This window comes from Dromaius novaehollandiae, chromosome 1 (assembly GCF_036370855.1).
Source record: "Dromaius novaehollandiae isolate bDroNov1 chromosome 1, bDroNov1.hap1, whole genome shotgun sequence".
In the NCBI taxonomy this organism is placed as follows: domain Eukaryota; kingdom Metazoa; phylum Chordata; class Aves; order Casuariiformes; family Dromaiidae; genus Dromaius; species Dromaius novaehollandiae.
In genome coordinates this window covers 21071081-21092429 of record NC_088098.1, presented here as the reverse complement: position 1 = coordinate 21092429, position 21349 = coordinate 21071081, and the positions used below count along the sequence as shown (strand labels likewise).

At 37.7% G+C, this 21349-nt stretch overlaps 1 protein-coding gene across 1 annotated transcript in view; it reads right to left on the bottom strand.

Moving 5' to 3' along the window:
* The window catches only part of SLC13A1 (solute carrier family 13 member 1), a 31830-nt gene extending 10703 nt beyond the window's left edge, over positions 1-21127 (bottom strand). Inside the window, exons 1-10 of the mRNA XM_026113046.2 lie at positions 20998-21127; positions 15830-15958; positions 14972-15108; positions 12409-12596; positions 11756-11813; positions 11582-11666; positions 10847-11007; positions 4361-4480; positions 3060-3158; positions 2860-2961 (exon numbers count right to left, since the gene is read on the bottom strand). Of these exons, the coding sequence (XP_025968831.2) occupies positions 2860-2961; positions 3060-3158; positions 4361-4480; positions 10847-11007; positions 11582-11666; positions 11756-11813; positions 12409-12596; positions 14972-15108; positions 15830-15958; positions 20998-21096 (1178 nt within the window). The 5' untranslated portion in view covers positions 21097-21127. The remainder of the gene's footprint in view (positions 1-2859; positions 2962-3059; positions 3159-4360; positions 4481-10846; positions 11008-11581; positions 11667-11755; positions 11814-12408; positions 12597-14971; positions 15109-15829; positions 15959-20997) is intronic.
* Positions 21128-21349: the final 222 nt, after the last annotated feature.

Below are 21349 nucleotides of genomic sequence, written 5' to 3'. Positions count from 1 at the left end.
ACGTTGTCCAACTTAAAACCCTAAAGGTGGTGCGAATCCTACTTAAAAGGATTCATTCCTTTTTAAAACCCACCCACTGGCCCAGGGGGTTCTTAAGGTTACTTATGGCTCTGACATCGCAGCTTTGTTCCTCCAGTCTAATGGAAGGTTCAGTAATGAGGACAAAGCTCATCTGTACAGGCAATGGGTTCCCTGAGATTGGCTTGAGACTGTGGAATAAAATCCTGTGGGAAATAAGTACTATCATAAATCAAAGTGCAGAGAACATTTCCTTATATTTGCTTTGTGTAATATAGACTTAAGTTTATATTACAGGCAGCTTGCATAGGCAATTGCACACATGCCTACTGATATACTTGAAAAAATCCAAAATAAAATATTCCACTGAACAACTCTTGCTTGTGGAGGGCATGAGGCAACACGTGCATGAGAGATGTAGGCACAGTAATGCACTGCTAGAAGCCTCTTGAATCTTATGGTGATGAGTGCAATGCAGTGATTGAGAGAAACACAGTTCTTGGCTTTGAGGTCTCTTTTCTGCTTGTTTCTTTTTTTTTTCTAAAGGTGATGGCTCACTACTACTCATAACCTGTACCTTCTCTGGATCCGTGCCCTGCTCCTGTATCTTGGCCCCTGCTTGCAGAGGTCCCACTCCACTCTCCTCAACCCTGCAGTGCTGCTGAGAGGTGGACCCTTGGGCCTCCTCACCTGTACCAACCCTCTGCCATTAGACCTTTCTGAGTTAAGTGGAGGAGCAGTGCTGCAGGCTAGAGATGGAGAGGCACGCGGGACGCCAGCTGGCTGAAGAAGGGGACGGGGCTGACCATCACGGCAGCACTGCTCTCTGGTCTCCATGTTGCCTGCTGCTGTCTCACTGTTGCAGCAGTTGTTATTCAGCAACCGTGGTGTGGTCGCAAGTGAGTAAAATGAGGTTGTGCTCAGCTCTGTGTCCCTTCTCTGGTATAGGCCTGCATTATATTGGGAACTACTGGCATAAACAAACCTGAACCTCTAAAACCTATAAACCACACTAAACTGTTAATAAACTCCTAGCTCCCACCTGAAACCAAAATGTTCTCAACCATAATTGCCTGGTTTTATGCCTATCAATGTAACTGACTGACAAGCTAAAGCTACCTAGAAATAGGCAGGGTCTGAATAGTAAGAAATGCTTTCTTTCCTTTCAATGTTTTTGTTAGAGAATAACATAGGCTTTGTTTCTCTTCAGATTACCTCATACAAATTATAACGTGATTGAGCCTAATGTGACATGAGGCATTCTTGCATAGCCTTCCAAGGAAAGCGTAAGAGGGCATCCAAGTAATATCCCCATGCAGAACCTGTGACCGCAGCTGTTATGGGAATATTCTACTTTTCATTGTCAGTGAACAAAATCCTCAGACAAACAATAAACAAAAAAACTTCAAATAGGAAAATGCGAAAATCTGGACTGAAATCATTTCTTGGGCATTAACGTCCTCAAATTTGCAAGTCTGTTTACAGTGTCCTTTTTTTAGTATCAGAGGTAGCTCGTTAAATGGTGTTTGATGAGCACTGAATGTTGGTATGAAGCAGAAAGGGAGGCGAAGCCAGCCTGATTGCTTAACTGGCTGATTGCTTGATTAGGTCAACACTCCAAAAACTCTTCTTTAAGAATAGAGTGTTTCATATGAGACGCTGATCATCAGCCCTTCTGTCATGGTTACGAGGGGAAAATATTCTTTTGTCATTTGTGGATACTTAAAAAATTAAAACATTTTAAAACAATCTTAGGTTTTTATGCTTTTTAATGCTGTTTTTACGTGAAAGAAATCTACTCTGTGCTTTAGATCTTCAAAGGGCTAAATTATTCCTTATAACACCCTCTATTGCATATAGTGGGAGAGCACTTCACTCTCTCTGTGTGCATGTGTGTGTCTGTGTATGTGATACTATGCAAACAGTGGGGAGCATATTTAAAGAGAGGAGGGATGACGGGTGCATGTGCACGTCATCCAGGATGGAGACACAGAAACACAAAAATAGAAAGTACCATCTGAGTCCAGCTTATGACCCATTAAGTAATACATGTTAAGTACAGAAGAGCCTAAACAGCACAATGTCCTCTTCCTCCTAGTCTTCCAGCTATTTCCCAATACTCTAAAGCAAAAATTCAGACCTTTATCACAGAAGAAAGGAACAAAAATTACAATGATTACAGCAAGAGAACATGAGAGATTACAGGAATCACTGTATTATAAATTCTTGCTGTAGTCAGGGATTTCTTAGGGAAAAAAGTCTAGGTGATCCTGCAAAAGAGACTGCATAGCCAAGCTGCAACAGAAGGAAAAGAAAATAAATACAATAGTTCCTGCAGGTCTGTTTTTTTTGGTGGTTAGTTTAACTATGAGTTTGAGAGAGTTGCCTATGAACAGATAGTAACTTATAGCAGTAATTAAAGCTGTCAAAGCAGAGGAAGTTGGCCTATATGAATAGAAGCATGGCTGTCAGTAAGGACAGTAGATTAAAAAGTCCTGACTAAAGACCTTATTCTTCAAATTGCAGATTTTGCAGGTAAACTGTAACATCAGACATTATGCATTGTCTGTCACCGGGCTAAGTCTAAAAAATAGGTATAATTCATTTTAGGAGGCACTCTGTCTTACCTGTAATGAGTTTAGTCCGTTTTGAATATTGCACAAATATATTGATGAAATTGCTGGAGCTGTACCTTTTCTGAATACACTACATAGGTTTTCAACAATTTCAGCCTGGAATCTTTCCAAAGTATTAAAAGTAATTTTTCTTTTTTTAGAAGAAAAGCAGATATTCAGTTAAGGCACAGTATAGTTCTTGTTGGTGAATCAAAGGATTACTTACTCTGGGAAAAGTGAAGACCATCCAGGGATGAAGCCGGGATCTCTGGTAAACCACAACAGGGTCATTAGAATGAATAGGACAAGTGTAACTATTTCTGGGTAGCTGTAGCAGAAACACAATGGGTTACATTTTCCTGAATTCACACTTAGATTTACTTTGAGCAGCTTTGTTCTTATTTGCTGTTTTACAGTTCAACATACCTTATTGGTCCAAGTTTCTTGTATTCTTCCTGAATCACCTGTGCTGAGGCCTGTTCTCTAGCTGTTTTTTCCTTGCCACACTTGAACATACTTTTAAAACTGGAATGTAAACCAGCAATAATGGAGGATGAATTAATAGCATATACAAAAGAAAAAAACATCCAACCTTGCCAGTTAACAATAGCACTTAACAAAAGCAAGACTTTCACTTTGTAATGCAGTATCTCCGATTTAATTGTCACACACTAGATTGAACATACTGGAATTAACTGACAAAGCTCTCAGTGGGAGATCAACAGAGACAGCAACAAAATGCATCTTGTCATTGACTGGCTCATTTGTCAAGGAAGGATGAGGCTTTAATCATAGGAGCTAATTGAAACAATCAAATGCATAACCTGTCTATTTAATGGAAGTCTTCGATGACTTCGCTCTACTTTGTTTTGTAATGAGAAAGTTTGTATTGCATTAGTAGCCTGCAGACTGATCAGCACATCTCTATTTTGCTACAAGCTGGATTATCATTCTTGGATAAGTCTCTTACATAATGTTAAAAAGAACACTATCAAAACAATCAAGAGAATTGAAATGATAAATGTTCAAAAATAGAGTGGTAAGCCTGGGATGCTTCTAAGTCTGCTTAAGAGTAGAGGGTCTACTTCTTCATCTCTTACACCTGAAGTAGTCACCTGATTGTCCAAGACAGGCATCTCCATTACTATCACTGCAGAGGTCAGTGAATGCATTGAGAGCAAAGATTTAGAGATTCATACTGAAAGAACTGTCATCCTCTCCAAAAATCTTAAAAGCACAAACTCCAAGGAGAAAAAAAGCATATAAATTTTGGAAAATTGGACATTTTTGCTTTATGTTTATAAATGTAGTCATCTAGTTTATAATACAGATACTATTCAGGTACCTAAGTCAAGTCCTAGCTCTAATGAAGATCATCCTCCTGATTATCTTTAATATTTTCAAGACTTGGACCACAAAGCATATAATTTAATATGCTTCCATCTTGCACATATGCACTGTTTAAGGATAATGCATATATTCTGCAGGAATGCATATCACCATTTTTGATGTGAGCTTTCCACACTGGGCTGAGTGGTCAAGGATTCTTATTTAACAGGACTCCTATCCCCTCCAGAGACTCAGTTGTACTATTCAAGGATGCAAAATCACCATTGCTGCATTAACTTTCTATTGAGCATGTTAGATTTAGATACAATATTTACTGTCTTACAAAGTATTTCTTATATTATCAACCTTTAGTTTTATTGATTCCAACATTTACTTACTCAAACCCAAGGAAAAGCCACTGGAGCCAGACCCAGGAGAGCAGCAGAATAATAACTGTGATGGGGATGGAAAGGATAAACCAGGATCCAAAATTGATGCACTGGCAATCTGGGTAACGTCTGGATAAAAGTGAAAAAACCGTTCAGTTAAGCTTTGGAAAGGAATGAAGTCCTGTCAGAAGGGCCAGAAAGCCTTGCTGCAACAGGAATATTCAGAGTGCTTCTGGTTGACAGCTGCCTTCAACATGAGGTTGCCTCTTGTCTCCTCTCCCTCACCTTCCCATCTTGTTCCTAATCATCATGACTAAAGCAACCACCTCTCCAGCTGTGTCATGATTATTCAAGCCTGCAGCAGCGGATTTGGGGGCCTGCCACCAGGTCTGGATGTGTCTAACCTGAGCTGAGGAGGTGAGGAAGGACAACTCAGAGCATTAAGGACCATGAGGACTACAAGGAAACAGAAGTAGAAGAAAAACAATTCTTAGAAATGAGACTTTAGAACAAGAAAACATACTCGAATAAACAGGACTCTATAAACTTAGAAGCAGAAGATGACAGTGGAGAAAATGCTGTGAGGTATGCATTGTATAAGCTTCATTGGGGATTAAAATCTCATTGGAAACAAAATTATTATTACTAATTTCCACAAAAAGCAGACAAATTCATTTGTCAGGTGGATTGTCTCTCAAGTCACACTGTCTCTTTGAAGCTGACTTAATCTACCATCTACAGATGTGAGCCATTCACCAAGAGCTGTCCCTGCCATATACATTTAAGGAAAGGAGAAAGGTGCTTGGGTTTTCTGAAAGAAATTAATTTATTATTGAACGAGATAGGTGCCAGGTAACCAAAATGGCCAAATAAATGAATACTATCTTTAGTTTTCCCATTTACTTTATGAATAGATTTTTTTCTGCCTTTGAGACCTTCCAGCTTTACTGAGAGAGCTTTTAATGCTAAATATGAGAACATTCTAGCCTTTTTCAACAGCATCCCCCCTCAGTGCAAAAATTGGATGGAAGGAAAACGACAGTGCTCAGTCAGAGGCTATAATGACTATTTCCAATTATCATCTTTTTTATTTTTTTGTATTTCAGGCCTTGCTAAAAGAAAAGGAATTGTGATATCCACATAGGTCTTTGAGGCAGTAAATGTTGATTATAAATGCTATCTCAAGTGCTGTGCAAATTTTAGGAATGATCTATATTTGTTATAATATTTATATATATTGCAATTAAAATGCCAGCTGGGACTGAACCAAAATGCTTACCCACATCTTGATGTGGATTATCTAAATTGCAACCGTGCATAATAATGAGACAGTGAAACTAGAACAGGAAAAGACATTATGCTATTATATATAATTTACTGATTATGTGGTTATTTAGCTTTTATTACATGATTAACTACATCATTTTTTGAATGTATGAATTCCAAGATAGAAAAAAACCCTGACTTCAGCACAGCAATGACTCAGCTTACTAATTTAGTATTTTGTCAACTTGGTGAAGTATTTATCACCTTCTTTCCTGAAGTATGCACAATAAATTTTTATCAAGCAACAAAGCTCCTGAAAAGTTTACACTAGAGTTAATTCTGTTATCAGAAGGTAATTTACTGTGGTCAGGTTTCACAATAATTTAGTGCAGGGCTGTATATACACATATATATATATAAGCATTTCTCTTAATCTTTAATATTAATGCTACCTAATCCTAATTTTCATAGCAAGTATTCCTACTTGATGGGTGATCTGGATGATCAGTTTATATGATTAAGAAATGATCCATTACATAGTGCTGCAAGCTTATCTTCTACAGTTGGATTATCTACTATAGGTCTTCTCTGGGGCAAAGGTGGACAGAAAGAAACACTGAACTAGCTTTTTTTTAGATCTATATCTTGTGGTAGATATGAAAGCGTGATTGACTTTAACGAATCTCTGTATTACAGTGAATCAGTGGCACTAACAATAAACTATCTTTCCAGGAACACACTACAGATGTCAACAAAACTTTGTTCATAAAACAGATCCAGATAAAATTATTCCTTTTACTACTGTTAGAAAGTTCCTTGGGTTGAAAATAATTTAATGGTGGCAAAGTTTGATTCTTCATGTTGGAACATCAAACTCAGTTACCAGAATAGGCTTCACATAACCTGGGAAATTGTCAGTGAGCCTGACCTGAGAACGAAAGGTTCCCTGTGTAGGACCTGCCCTTCTTCACATGTAGGAGAACTCAGTTTTCTCCCCACCACTATGTCCTACTATCTAGCAACGCTTTCCTTTCCGTAACCCCCTTTGGGGCCTCCCCCACGCCATGGAGTGGCTGCCTGCACTCCCTGGATCCCCAGCCCCACTCTGATACAGGCCAGCCACGTCGCCTTGGCTGGCACTGCCGAAGGAACTGCTTAGTCACAGGAAAAGGCTGTGAGAAAGTCCATACTGCAGAGCTATGTAAGACAAGAAAAGTAAAATTGCAGAGGTTATATCATTGACGTGGGGATTGATAGCAGCCTCAGGGATCCGAGAAGAAAATACACATACAGAAAGATATAAAATCCTAAAGGAAAAAAAAAGTAGGGAGTCAGAAGAAGGAGACTCAACACTGTTGATGATCTGCTCCAGGGAGCAGTGAAAGCCAACCCTTCTCATCCTCACTGACACCTCCCTGGCCGGTAAAGGCTTCTGGGTATCTTAAGGGAGATGGTAAGCAAACTGATGGTTAGCCTGCTAGTGTCTTCTGCGTGCATTAGCCAATACCTTTTTTTTTTTCCAGTTGCATGTATTCTGCTTGCAGTCTCTCTTTGCACACAGTAAAAGATGCCTGAGCAGAGTGACCCTGAGAGGATCGGTACAATTCTGTCTTAAAAAGGAGCCGTTATGGAAGTGCAGTCTCACTGGCAGGGATGCTTAGCATTGCATCAACATTTCCACTGTTCGCTTTTATCCTGTGAAACATAGCTTAATTGCGTGCCCTAACTCAACAACCTGCTGAGGGTTCCCAGCTACTCACAGCCTCCAAAGTGAACACAGGTATGCTAGCTTCCTCTTCATGTGACGAATGAAAAGGAGGGAGGAAGAGGACAGTAAACACCAATTCCAGCTTGTTTAATATTAAAAGCAGGAAGATATGATGAATCTGGAACCTTGCAAGGCCATTTTAACTATTGTGTCATGAGTGGTAAACCCAAGAATATGCTGGATATGTACAGCTCTCTTGCTGAATTATCCCTCCAACAGATGTTTATCATGCATGAAGGTAGATCGTAAATATGTTTAAGCCATGTTAACAGGTTGGTTACCACTTCAGACAGGACATAAATAGAACTAAGGCCTCTAGGGAGAAGGGGAGCAAGACACTTTAAAATAATTGCACAACTAGGTTGTTGAGACAGCTCAAGTTAAGGATTAGGCTCAGTGGTTGTGTCAAAATTAAATAAAACCTTGGCTGGGTGTAAAACTGGATTACACACACAGTGCTCGATGTATGCCCCATGTTCCTAGCAGAAGGTGAAGATCCAGGGAGAGAAAAACAATCTCTGTATGCATTCTTGAGGAGATTGTTAACATCTTAGACAAACTGAAAAACCGGCTGCAAGCCAGTTCTTCAAGTTTCCTACAACTGCAGGGAAATGAACAAACTAGCTCTTATCAAGTAGTTTTGAATTCCTCTAGGCTCCCGAGTATGAAACCTGCTGGAATCAGAAGTACCTATATATTTAAAAGTTTAAACCCAGCAAGCATAACATTTTCCCTACAGAATGCAGAAGACCTGAAGGGACTGCAACAGATTTTAAAAGGTCTTTTCTTAGACCTTGGAAGGACGGATTATAATTGTTAAGGAAATTATTGAACTGAAACTGTCTAGAGGTAGCTGCTTAGCACAACTTATATAAAACTTGCTTAGCATGAGTAGCTAAATTTGCTGAAGCCTTAGGATGCATGCAGATAATATGAGGAACTTTCACCTAGTTCAGTAAGAAGGGGCTTCAGAGCTGGTTCAAGCTAGGAAGATTAGGGAGTTACAAGCAGCCTGTGTTCCTGTGTCTCATACGCCGACAGGGAGGATGTCAAAACTTTGGAATAAGGCCTGTGCAGGGCATCAGGACCTTGGGAAACAAAGCCTCCTCTCACTGCTGGGGCAGTGTTAATTGTTGTGGTCTGGAATTACCTCCTCCTTGTCAGGACCTTGAGAGACAACGGCAGGACCCAACAAGGAACGAAGGCACATCTGTCAGCCGAAACCACAACAGTAAAGATAAGGAAAGAAACAGCCTGCCTAGGGACAATGACAGCCTGCCTAGGGACAATGATGAGACCCAATAAGGAGCAGGAGACCCCAGACCCAAATATTACTATTGATCTGGACTACCACTTGAGGGGTGGAGAACTTAGATTGAAAAGTTATAATTGCCCAGGGATTTCTTTTTTCGGGGTCCCTCTTGGGAGGCACCCAGCTCAAGCTGTAAATGCTGCACATGCCTCATTAAAATTTAATTATTTAATTTGCTTCGATTTGGCTCCAAACTTTTCAGCAGGAACCTAGGGTCGGACCCTGTTATGGTGGCCAGCGAGCCTAACTTTCCATAACAATTATTTCACAGTCTGGCCTGTGTAGTTCTTTGGTCCCAATAGCAGGGAATCTCTGCTATAATTTCCATATTGCTCTGTTGGAAGTAATCTGGACCAAACCTTCTCTTAGCACAGGCTGGTTCAGTACTCTGCACCATCGTGTTGGAGCCAAATTTGTTCCACTCATGGAACACGGGTAGAAGAAAATCTATCAGTAACTGGTCTTTCAACCTGTTTTACTCCCTGCAATACAAAATAGTAGGCAGAGAAGAATAGATGGATTGTATTTTGTTTTGTTCTATTTTAAAATTAGAGTGTGAATATTTTTGGCAATGAGTAAACTTGCAGAAGAAAAAAATGCTAGCAAGAACCATGGATTTTTCAAAAAGCTTTGGAAAGAAATCTGCCAATTTTCATTTCAAAATAGTTTGGTGTGGGAAAGAAGAGGAATATTAAAGAATGTTTTCAGTAACCTCAAAACAAAGTGTTTCATTGAATACAGTGTTTCAGATAGGTTTGAAATGATTTGCTTTTTCTTTTATTAACGGAACTAAATTTTGCATTTCAACAATGCACCAAACATAGCCTACTGAAAGCACAATGCTGGTAAAGACACTCTTTGCTAAGTGGACCTGCATGCCTGCCTGCTACAGATATTACAGAAGTTTATGACAGACGAAAAAATATTTTCCAACTCCCTTCCACTAAATCTCTTTGATTTTTTTTTCTTTTCCATTAATACTTCTAAACTCTACAAAATGGTCTTTAGAAAAGAAACAGACATTTCAGGGCTGCCATTGGCAATATAGATCAGATTCAAATATCCATTTATATATTTTAGAATTTGAAAACCTTGTGTTAAAGCTTCTGTAAATATTAGAAAAAAATCAGCACTAAGATGAGTTCTTGTTTATTTTAATGGATTGGACAGGTATGGAAAGAAGTCTTGTAATTTGCCTTGATGCCTCGCTGATTCTGGGACTGACAGGAACCCTGAGTAGCTTTAAATGCAAGTCAGCACAATTCAGAGCAAGCACAGGGCTCCTCTCAGTTATGCTAACCATGGTCACAGAAAGACTGTTTGCATGGGAGCTCCCCAAGTACTCTAACTGGGCTTCATACAATACACTAGTCCATCTCACTCTTCTCCCCAAATTGGTATTTGGGAAAGTAGGTGGTGACCTCAAAAAATAATAATATTAAGTTATATGAGAGAAAGATCTTTAGTTAGAACTATACCTGATGTCCCACCTGCTGTTTTAAAATCTAAATTATGACAGATTTCTTACTGTAAGGGCTCAATATTCAGTGGCGCCAGTTTTTACAAAATGCAGGTGGCAGTCAGACATAATATTCCTCACTCTTACAAATCACACTAGCCCCTTAGAAATATTCAGAACACAAAATAAATCTGATCATCAATATTGCTTAAGGAGATGTCAGGTAGTATCTGGAAGATTGAGTGATGCTATTACAGCTACACTGGAATTAAAGGGAAACCAGAACTTAGCTCCTGCTGTACTTAGAAATGAGTAACAGTCCTTTAAAGCCAGATAGTGTTTCTCATATTCATGGCAAGCAGTATCTTCTTCCTCAGATAGACTCATCTTTTTCCATGTAGCTATTCAAAGAGTAGAGTACTACTTAACCAAAGTATGACAGAAATTAATCATCATTTTGCATGTTTGGAATAATCACGTCTAACTTTTCCCATTGTAAGTCAAATACAATCATACAATTTCATTGTATGTCTTTAACAAAAAATAACCAAAAGAAAGTAATAGAATTAAATGCTGTCAAATCAAAGGGTAAGGTTCCTCATGTGTTTCAGGGGAACCACGTGAGAGCACAAGAAAGGACAGTTAAAATTCTGGATAAAAAAAGGATACAAATAATTTATAGTCTCTTACGTATTGAAGTGCTCAGCAAAAATCAAATTAGTCGATGTTCCTGTGATTGTGGTCAACCCTCCAATGGTAGCAGAATAAGCAATACATAAGCACATCACTTTGAAAATCCCATTGTATTTGTCCTCTCTGCTTTTTCTCCCTGTTTCAGCAGGTGGTAGGTTCTGCTCAGTAAGAATATACACTGATTAACATGTAAGAAGGGCTCATCATCAAACACAAAAGCAGGATTCAGGAATGTCCCAGAATTTCACAGTCAGACAATTTGCTGGCAATATTACCATCTGCAGTATGTTTTGGGTTGCTATTACAATTGATCATGTGAAGGAAAAGAAAGGAGAGCCAAATCCTGAAGTCCTTTGCTTAAGTTGCCTCAGTCTTTACACAGGAACTTCCTTCCTCCCCTTCCCTCCCTCCTCTGGCACTACAGCTGCAGAATAACACTGAGAAAATCCTGAGAAATTCAGTCTACAGGTATTTCAAATTCTGGGAGAACCTGATATGTACTGTTTGTCCTCAGGTGAGGTTAGTTTAACTTGCATGAAATACATTTGGAGCACAAAAGCACTAATGAAATAATTAAATAAACAAACTTTTTGTATACAAATATGTGCATATGTATCTTACAAGGAACTAGCTTCACGGCTAGTAGCATCTGACAGATGTTACAGGAGAGTGAGATTTAGGTTAAAAATATAATACACACATTAGCTGCATAAAAAAAGACACCTTAAATACCTTTTCCTTTTCCTTTTCCTTTTCTTTTTCTTTTTCATTTTCATTTTCAATTGTGCACACAGTGTTACCCATACCATTGTCATATCTGTAAAAATAAAGATACTTATTTTAATAAAGAGATATTCCATTCAGATGAATTCTTCAAAGAGATGTTAAGAAATGAATAACTGTTACCCATCAGCTTCTTTTGTTTTCTCTTTCCAGTCACTGGTTTCGCATTCCATAATGTTTTCTGAAAGACGTCAATGGAAAGGCAGATAAGAATTCAGCAGTGCAAGAAAGAATCTTTTCCATGAGTATGTCCTCATCTATGCAACTGCTTCTTATCATCACACTAACAGATTTTTAGGAGTCAATCTTAAAAACAGCTAGATTGTGCCCTACTCCTCCACTATTCCTGTTACCCCAGAATCTCAATCTTCTTATGACTAGACACCTTTTCCTAATTTACAGTCCAACTGTGTACGTAACCTTTTTAGATTCATTTGTTCTCCCAACATTATCCTAGAGCTTAAAGAGCTCCCTTACTAAAGTTTAACCCCTGGTGCATTTATAGCCTGCAGTCATATTTCCTTTCAGACTTCATTTTACTAGACTGAACAAGTCAGCCTTGTCTCCTCCTCTCTCATAAAACTGCCATATCCTGAGCCTGTTTAATTTTAATTCATCTTTGCGAACATGACAGGCCTCATCTAGAGTATTCCAAGAGAGGTCTCACCATGAAACACGTGATGGTGGAGGCACTTCCCTATCCAGCCAACCTCATTTCGTGTGGTCTTTACCTCACCGCGGAGTGGGGGTACGTATGAACTGCAACATACACCTACCATCAAGCTCCAGTGCTGGGTTGGTGGAGCCGTTAGAATAAGACATCTCCAGTGCATCTACTTCTGCTTCAGCCCGGACGATCTGCTGAGCTACGGCCTCTACAATCGGCATCACCATAGCAGCAGCAGAGGTGTTGCTGAGCCACATAGACAGGAAGCTACAGCTAACCATGAAACCCAGAGTAAGCCTAGAATGAGAGAAAAGAGTCTATTACTGTTACAGTAGCCCTTCCTGTTTATTATAAATGGAAAACTTTTTCAACAGAAAGATATAATGTAGAAAATACTAAATGTTTAGTGCTTGTAATTGACCTTGGAGGAAGTTTGAGAATTAAAATGATCTTGATCAAAGATATTTTCTCAGAGAAATCATTATATTTTAGAGTTTTAAGGATCAAATATACTATTACAAATTGAAATAGAAGCAATAATGTTTGTTTACAGCCTTTGTACCATCTTCAATTGGAGAAATATTGACATGCATGTCACAAATTCAAAGAAAAGTTAAAATAGCTGTACTGCCTAATGCTATTAATCTTGTTGTACTGTGCAGGATAGCTCAAAACTCCGGACTTAGTACTTTGGCTGTCAGTCCTTTGGATAATAGTGAAGGTGTTATAGGAAGAAATATTAGCAATTCAGTAAGTGGCACTTAACTTAGCTCTTAACCAGTGCCCCAAGACAGACTTAGAGATTATTTGTGCTTCAGTCAATTTCATATTTCCTACTAAACAAGAAAGTGAAGGTCATTGCAAAGACTCAGTCTGGTTTTGGTACAACTTATGCTAAGTTTACCACAAATTAGGAACTGTAGCCTTACTGGAGTCACTCTAGTCTTACACTAAAAACAAAAATTTTCCATGTCATGTCGGGTAAAGGTAGACAGGTTACATTTAGACTACAGAACGCATTATCATTTTTAAAGCATCTCTTGGAGTTCTAAATGAGAATATTTTGCAGCTGAGAGTATTTTTCTTGACTCCTTGTCACAAGGTGTTGACAGTGTCATTAAACACCTGGCATGCATCACCACACAGAGAGTGAGCAGTAGTGAAGGAAGAGACCACAGTGCATTTCATTTTCTGAGAAATCCTTTGTGCAATTTGCAAAGCTCTTTGCCTAACTTCTAGATGAAAAGCCTTACACAAACTTAAGGATTACTCAGCTTACCAAGACAAGGGTTTTTTATAAAAATATTGTATTCCAGAAGCCTCTAACAGCTTTTCACTTCAGCTGATAGTGATAGCATTTCAAACTTGTTTTTTCCCAATAAGCACACAAAAGTTCAGTACCCCGATGTCCTGTCTTTTCTTTGTGCATTTCTAATTGCATAATGATTAAGTGAACTGCAGAGCTGCAAATGGTGGACCTGATTCAGCACAAATGATCATCAATAAAATAAATCCTATTAACTTGACTCAGTTTTGGATGAGATTCTCAGCTGGGAGTTGAGGAAGAACTGTGTTTTCAGGAGACTTTTCAGTGTAGAAAAGGCTGATCAGGCTAAGTACACTGAACATGAATATTTACATTGTAGGTAAGTATTATGTTAGTATAATAAAGCAAATAAAGCAGATGAAGACATTTTCTAACATCTATTTCAAAACTATTCATCATGTATTTCCAACATTTGATAGACTGATGTTCAAGGGATCATTTACTATACTACAGTGTCCTCCAATGAGGGACTCTAAAACTGATTAAAAAATAACAGAATATTTCCTAACCTGTTCAGTCTGGATTATTTTCCCTGCAGTGTTGTTTAAAAAATATTCTGCATGGAACCTTGGAGGATAATTTCATTTACAGTCAACTGTAAAGCCACTCTTTGCTATATAATGCACAATCACACTCCAGATCTTCTCCACAGTCTTACTGATGTGCTGACAGATGAAGCCGCTTGCCTAAAGCTCTCCTGCAAACTTTTCAAGGAAGCAAAGAAAAGGGTTTTCACTTCATATGATGCATGCTGATACTGAGTTAGTAAAGAGTGTGATTTTATTTCCCTCACCACTTCATCCAGCTGGAGAAGTTCCTATTCATTTGATATTTTCTTTCTTCACAGATAGCTGAAGAAAACCATAAATAGAGACATTATGCATATCTTTTTCCTTCTCTACCACATTTTGTATTTTCTGACTTTTTTTTTCCTCATTCTATATCGTGAATTCTTGTTGTATACTTGGGACATGTCCAGCATCTTGCAAACAGTGCTGAAATACAGATTAATAATAAGCATAGTATGGATTTTCAGTTGTAGGCATTGGTTATTTAATGTACTAACCATCATTAAGAAATAGGAACCTTACATTCATAGATTCATCAGCTTCTCTGTTCAGAAGGATGCTTCTTATGAACAGAATCATTGCAGGCTTATAATTAGGATTTCAGCAAAACAATGAAGTGTCACCTACAAATCAATCAAACCGTTTCACACATCTACTTTTTTCAGTAACAAAGAAAGGCTTGATTCCTACTACAGAATAAGCAGGAGGCAATTATTTCTTGTATACCTAGCCTTCCAGAGGTATTATTTTCCATCAAGACATTGCTTAGCACATACCATGCAGGGTTCACACCCACTAGCATCACCATTCTTAAAGCCACTCTTCTGTGGAAATTCCATTTTTCTATTGATGCTGCCAAACAAATCACTCCAATTAACAGCAAATGGAAGTCTTTAAAGTAAGCAGATGCAACCTGAAATAAAAACAAAAAGAGATTTGTTAACTAAATAGTGACTTTGTATTGGTATTTGCTATTACCGGTTTAATGAAAAACACTTTCAGTAAAAATATACACTGAAATATTTATGTAGAAAGATTTTTTAAATTAAATTTAGACTTAATTTCATTTAAATTGTTGATTTATTTAACTCAAATGATGCAAGAGTAACTACACTAAAGTTAACATTATTAAAAATTAACGAAAAATAAGGCTTGCGGTATAAACAACCTAAGATCATCCGTCACACCTCACATATAAACTAAATTGCCAATGAAAGCTTTTTTGTATCAATTTAGTCATCTATCCAATGGATGAAAGAACAACTTTAAATGTAGAGACTTAGTGTATGATTGTCTGTGATGTCGTCATCTCTTTAACATCAAGATGGATACTCAGCATTTTGCAGATGGAATCTTTAGTATGTTGCATTACTTTATAACATTAGGGATACTTTATATATGACTAGTGTTTTCCTGCTGACTGGCATCTAAGCATTGAATGACAATCTAGCAAAAAGAAAATTTAAAGAAGTCAGGACAAAGAACGTGAGCAAGTCTTGAGACCAGCCTTCTGTAATCAGTATTCAGCAAATCCTTGGATTAACCTATGAAGTTTCAGTATGTGGTTCTTTCTCTGGAGATTTTGCGATTTATCATTGAAAACTATAATACAATTGAGAGGAAGAAAAGGTTACCTCCTTGGATGCCATTATACCGAACAATGGGAACATAAAGGCAGGGAGCAAAGCTGAAACAGCCAGTGGCAAAGCCTCTGTGAGCCAAAAGATGGCAACTACAAACAGCGTATAGGCACATTCTGCTTCCTAGAATACACAAGACATCAATAAAAATGATTGGATCATCCAGGGAAAACCATCACAATTGCAAAAAGTCCAGCTAGGTCAATAGAGAGATTCCCCTCACTTGGTATGAATCTGGGGACCTAGATTTACAGCACTTACTGTCTGCTATTGATAATCCTCCTATAATTTTAAAGGTATTCTGTAAATAGTTGAAAAGTTTGTGTTTTTTTTTAAGATGGTAAAATACAATTGTATATTATTATTTAAATTCCAATGCTTATGAAAGAAAAGGGCAGCTGCCTTTTTCCTTTTCAAGCACAATTAATCAAATAGGTCATTCTGGGGCCTTCTCTGACCATGAACTAGCATGAATCACAAACATTCTGCAGCTGCAGGCAAACCTTTGGAAGTCTTGGAGAAGTTGCAATCAATAATAGGTCAAATTTTGGCTCTCCTATGATAAATGAAATTTTCTCATCAATATCAATAAGACAAGTATTTCATCTCATATAGTCAGCACAGTCCAAGACTGACAAGAAATGCAGTTGTTCTTAAGTTGTTCTTAAGTTTTGCAATTTTAGTATCTTCTATTCAGAATCCTGGAAAACTGATAAAGAACACACCAGAAAAGACTAGGATGAAGGAGGAACAGTGAACAATAACAGAAACAACTGAAGCTCCAGCCAAAGTCAGACTCTGTTGAGATGTGGTCTGAAGGTTTGAGTCTATAATGAAGTTGAGTGAGCCTAGCTTGCTGTAGAATCCTAAAAACCGTTTTGCATAGTTTCAATTTATATTTCTGCTCTTGAGGAAGGTGATTTAGAAAATTTAATGCCATTCACTGGAGAATGAAGCTACTCAGTAGCAATAGAAAGGGGTTCTAGGAGGAGAGGCACAGCTCAATAAAATGGGACTGTGAATCTTTGACTGTAAAACAACAGTGTCCAATCCAAATCAGCCAGCCACATCTAATATTTATTATTTGAGAAGCTTGTGGTATATATGAAGCAATCTGATAGTGTCAGTGCAAGCATCATTTAGAAAATGTTCAACTTGTCTGAATCCTACCACATTAAAAATCTGATAGATTCTTAATGCTCAGAGAGGAATACTGAATCTGCGACATGGGCAGCATAACTGCGATTTAACAGAGAAACAAGGGTTTGAACTGGATTTTCATGCATTATCAGACTCATTCTCCTGAGATCAGATCTGTGCCAAACAGAAGCACTAGTAAAAATTTTATATAACTATTTCATCAACTTGGAATTGTCACAAGAGTTGTTGAATGCCAGCAGAATTTATTTTGAGTAAAGAGAAACTAAGCTGTCCTGCCATAGCATTTGCTATATGTAGGAATCAGAGGGAATTGCTTGGATACTTGATTTCCGTCCCTTGCTATCAGGCAACACAATATATGATAAACTTAACAAAATCCATCCTGAAAGTGGCTGGGTATTTTGATTCCATTCCTACTTCTAGAAAATGGCTTTGATGTTCAGATGAAAAATTTGTATTTGTAAAATGCTTCTGTTAACTATAATACAGCTTAATATTGAAATTTGGTAACCTGACTTGAAACACACAGATCAATAACTTTTACACAATAACTTTAAAAATTTCACAAATCACAATAGCTTGATCACAATAGCTTTTAAAAGATCACAATAACTTTTAAAATCTTTGTTTTACTATCAAGTAGCAGATTGAACTACATTAAGCATTAGTATTCTGCAAAGTTCTATGAAACCTGGTGAAGCAGTAAGAACTGGCTGCCAGGACATCCTGCACTGACAGTGAAAATACTGATATAGAAAGAAATACATAGTCCAATCTGTATATTTGGAAAATTAGATCCATGCTGTACAAAGAAACAAGAGTTCATACTTCAAAACGCTCTTAAACTCTTTTAACTGAAAAAGAGGCAATCTAGTCCTGATTCACGTTACTTGAATGCAAATTTACATATGCCTCATTACTTGGTGAATATTTCAATTTAAATGAATTCTTGTATGTCTTGCTGAACTGGGTCCTAATCTTAGACATGAAAGGATTAGCACAGAAAGGATTCCATTCCCCCTGAAAAAAAACCATCATCATACATTACAGTAGACACAGCAGTTCAACAATGCAGAGGAAGTGGCAGATATTCCTGCTAAATATACTTGCTTTTATTGTTGATCCTTTAAACGGTCTCAGAGTTGATCACTTTGTAATGAACACAATAGCTGATGTTTTCCAGAGATATTTTACATAAAATCATAAATTCTGGGAGATTTCACTATTTCACTTCAGATTAATATATCATTTTAAAGGTTTTCTTTGCTGTTGGTGGAGATGCAGGCATGTTTTGAAAAATGCTTTTCACTGGTCACAAATAAAGGACTAATTCAAAAGAAGAACAATTATAGATCAGCTGAGGTGACTGTGGAGCTATGTCATACATGGAACTTGGATAAAGTGTATAGTGCAGAATATCTAAAATTCACTGTAATATAAAGTTCTAATAATTTAACAGCAGTACTAAACTAGAAGTGAAATTTCCAGCACAATTCCTTTTAAGGGCTGCCTAAGTTCATGTCTAAAACTCCTTACTAGCCATTACACAAAACTGTTTTTTTCTCGCTTGTAATTTTACTGGAATTTACTGTTCAGATGGCAGTTTTCTATAGTTTTCCATCACTCAGCTGATTTTTTTTTGTTGGAAGGCTACAGCTGAAACAGTCCAGTCTATTCTGAGAGTGAACTTAATAAAAAATACTGTTCTCCTTGGGTGAAAGTTTAAGGTTTTTATTTGTTTGTTTGTAGATGTTCCAGCAACTACAAACTTCTTTGGGGAATCTGAAATTTTGTAGAACATTTATGGTATGGCTGTACCTTTTGCAACTGTAAAAATCTTCCTATGTTAAATATAATTAAGTTATATACATTCTGAAAAAGCAGGTTTGCCCCTTCTCAGTCAAGCCCTGGAAAGCTGCACTGTTATAAACTATGGAAATTACATCTGTACTAGCCGTGCTCCATGCTCAGTCCTATTGAATTTTCTTGAGATGGGGGCTCACCCCCAGGGAAGTCCTGTGGTTTGGGTCTTAGCCAAGGGGCAGGTGGACTGGGAACACAGTGGGAATATATCAGCCTGTGCAGAAGAGACTCTGAGTCGTAGGGAGACAATAGCAATTGTTGTATTTGCACAGAATAAAGCTGAAACCCCCAAAAGCTATTTTACTTCTTTCAGAGCTGAGGGAACAGGTCAGCAACCTACACCAATGTGAGGGGTGAGACTTTGACTTCTAACGTCAGAGACCGCTGCTCAGAAAGTCGATTGGGTCAGCAGTGGTGGAAAATAGCACTGTTTCTGTATGCACTCTTAACTACACGAGACAGATTTGTGTCTGAGATATGCAAAGAAGATAACTGAAAACTTGTTGCTGGAAAATGTTAAGGATCACCAGAGACCAACCAGATAACTTAAGATCTCCACTGCTACTGCCCAGCTCACCTGGATGCTGAGGGAGGAAGACAGGTCAGCCTCGGCCTTCAGGGGAACAAGGCTGCTGAGGCCGGTACTATCACATACTCCTAGTGAGCACTGCTACTGCATTCCTGATTTTCAGGCAGCTTATGAAAAACCAAATACAATCTTGCAACTGAGGTTGATAGAGTCAAAAGAATATTCATAATTTAAGTAAAGGCTATTTTTGTCTTGTGTTGTATTCACAATTTTGGGTCTGAAACCAATTTTTTCCTTGAGCAAATGGTACCACTTCTATAGGGCAAAAGTAATATAAAGTAGTCCAGTTATAATGAGTACCAGATTGAATGTTTTTTTCACTCACCCAGTCACTTTACAACTCAGGGAAAAATCTTTTCATTAGCATTAGTAGTGCCTTTTAATAAATATCTTGATTTGACAGGAACTAGAAGGCTACTATCCACCAGTAGTAGCATTAGCACTTTTTTCTCCACAAGGGACAAATTTACTTTCATCTCAAGATGCAAAGTTTGTTTATTGTTTTTACGTAAAACAGTTGGATTCAATACAAATCCTTGCTTTTACTGCATAATAAAAGTTAGTTACTAATAGTTACTAATAAATCTATAAATACACATGCATATTGTATATGTATAAAAATACTCCTTTCAAACATTTCTGAAAATATTTATTCTAAATTTCCTCTGAAAGTTTGAGGTAGACAGTGGAAGAGTAAGGGGACAAAAAGTCATAAAAGTATGGGAAAAGATGAGAAATCTGCCACTTTTGATTTCAGAATGCCTAGATTTAAAACCACAATCTATCCATTATGGCTTGCTACAGGAGACAGGAAGGGAAGAGAAGGAAAGAGAGAGTACATTCCTTACGAGAGTCACAGGGTCATGGTGTAAACAGAGCTCTGTGAATCTGATGGGAGATGTGTGCTCTGCTGCAGACTTTGTGCATTATCTTAGAACAGTCTTTTGCTTTGAGGAGCAAAGTCACTATATTGTTTTCCCTATTCACTATATATCCTCACTCAGGGTGGAAATACCACTCTTTTTCTTCAGTATCTCGATCCTCCAAACAGGTCACCAGATGACACCACTTTTTTCTATGAGAAAGAAGAGAGACTCTCTTCTTTTTCAAAATCTCCCTTCTTTAAAAATAAAAACTCTACAAATTTGCTTTATACATCATAAAATAACAAGGTAATTCCATCTTTCTTCCTTCCTTTTTTTCCTTCCATCTCCATTGTAAAACATACAAAGCTCTTTAAAACTAGCCAAAATGTCACAGTAAGGACAATATTTTCAAGGTAGTCTAAGTGATCTGTATGTTTAAATAGCAATGGTAAGTGTGAAAAATATTTTCTAAATAATAATTAAAATACATTCAGGAGTTGATGCAATGAGCACTGAAATTCACACTAAAACTCTTCTCTTTTATATATTTCTATGAAAATACTCTAAGTTGATCAAAAAGACCTCCCACAATGCAAACATGCTGAAGTCATTCTGAAGAGATCAGGACAGTCACACTTGACATACAGGTGCAAAATAATTATCTCTCGCAGCAGGTCACTTACTTTGGTTCTGATGATAAGTGGTAGTGGAAGTAAAAGCAGTGGGGTGAGGACAATGAGCAGGAATCTTCGGTAGACCAGGAGATGACTAAAAATCTTCATGACTGGTGGTTGGTAGTTGAACTTTCCTGCAGAAACTGAGAAAAAATGGGTCTGACTTTAAATAGTTTACTCTGATTAATATTTTCCTAAACTATCACCTTTAGCCATTGCCAAAGCAAGCCAGTAAACCAAGTTAAAATTAAATCTTTGTCTTGATTGTTTTAGTGACTTTATTAACAGTAGAGTGATAAGATAAGTGTTCATCATAAACCAAGGCTAGATGTCTGCCTCCTCATGACTTTCTCCCCCTGCC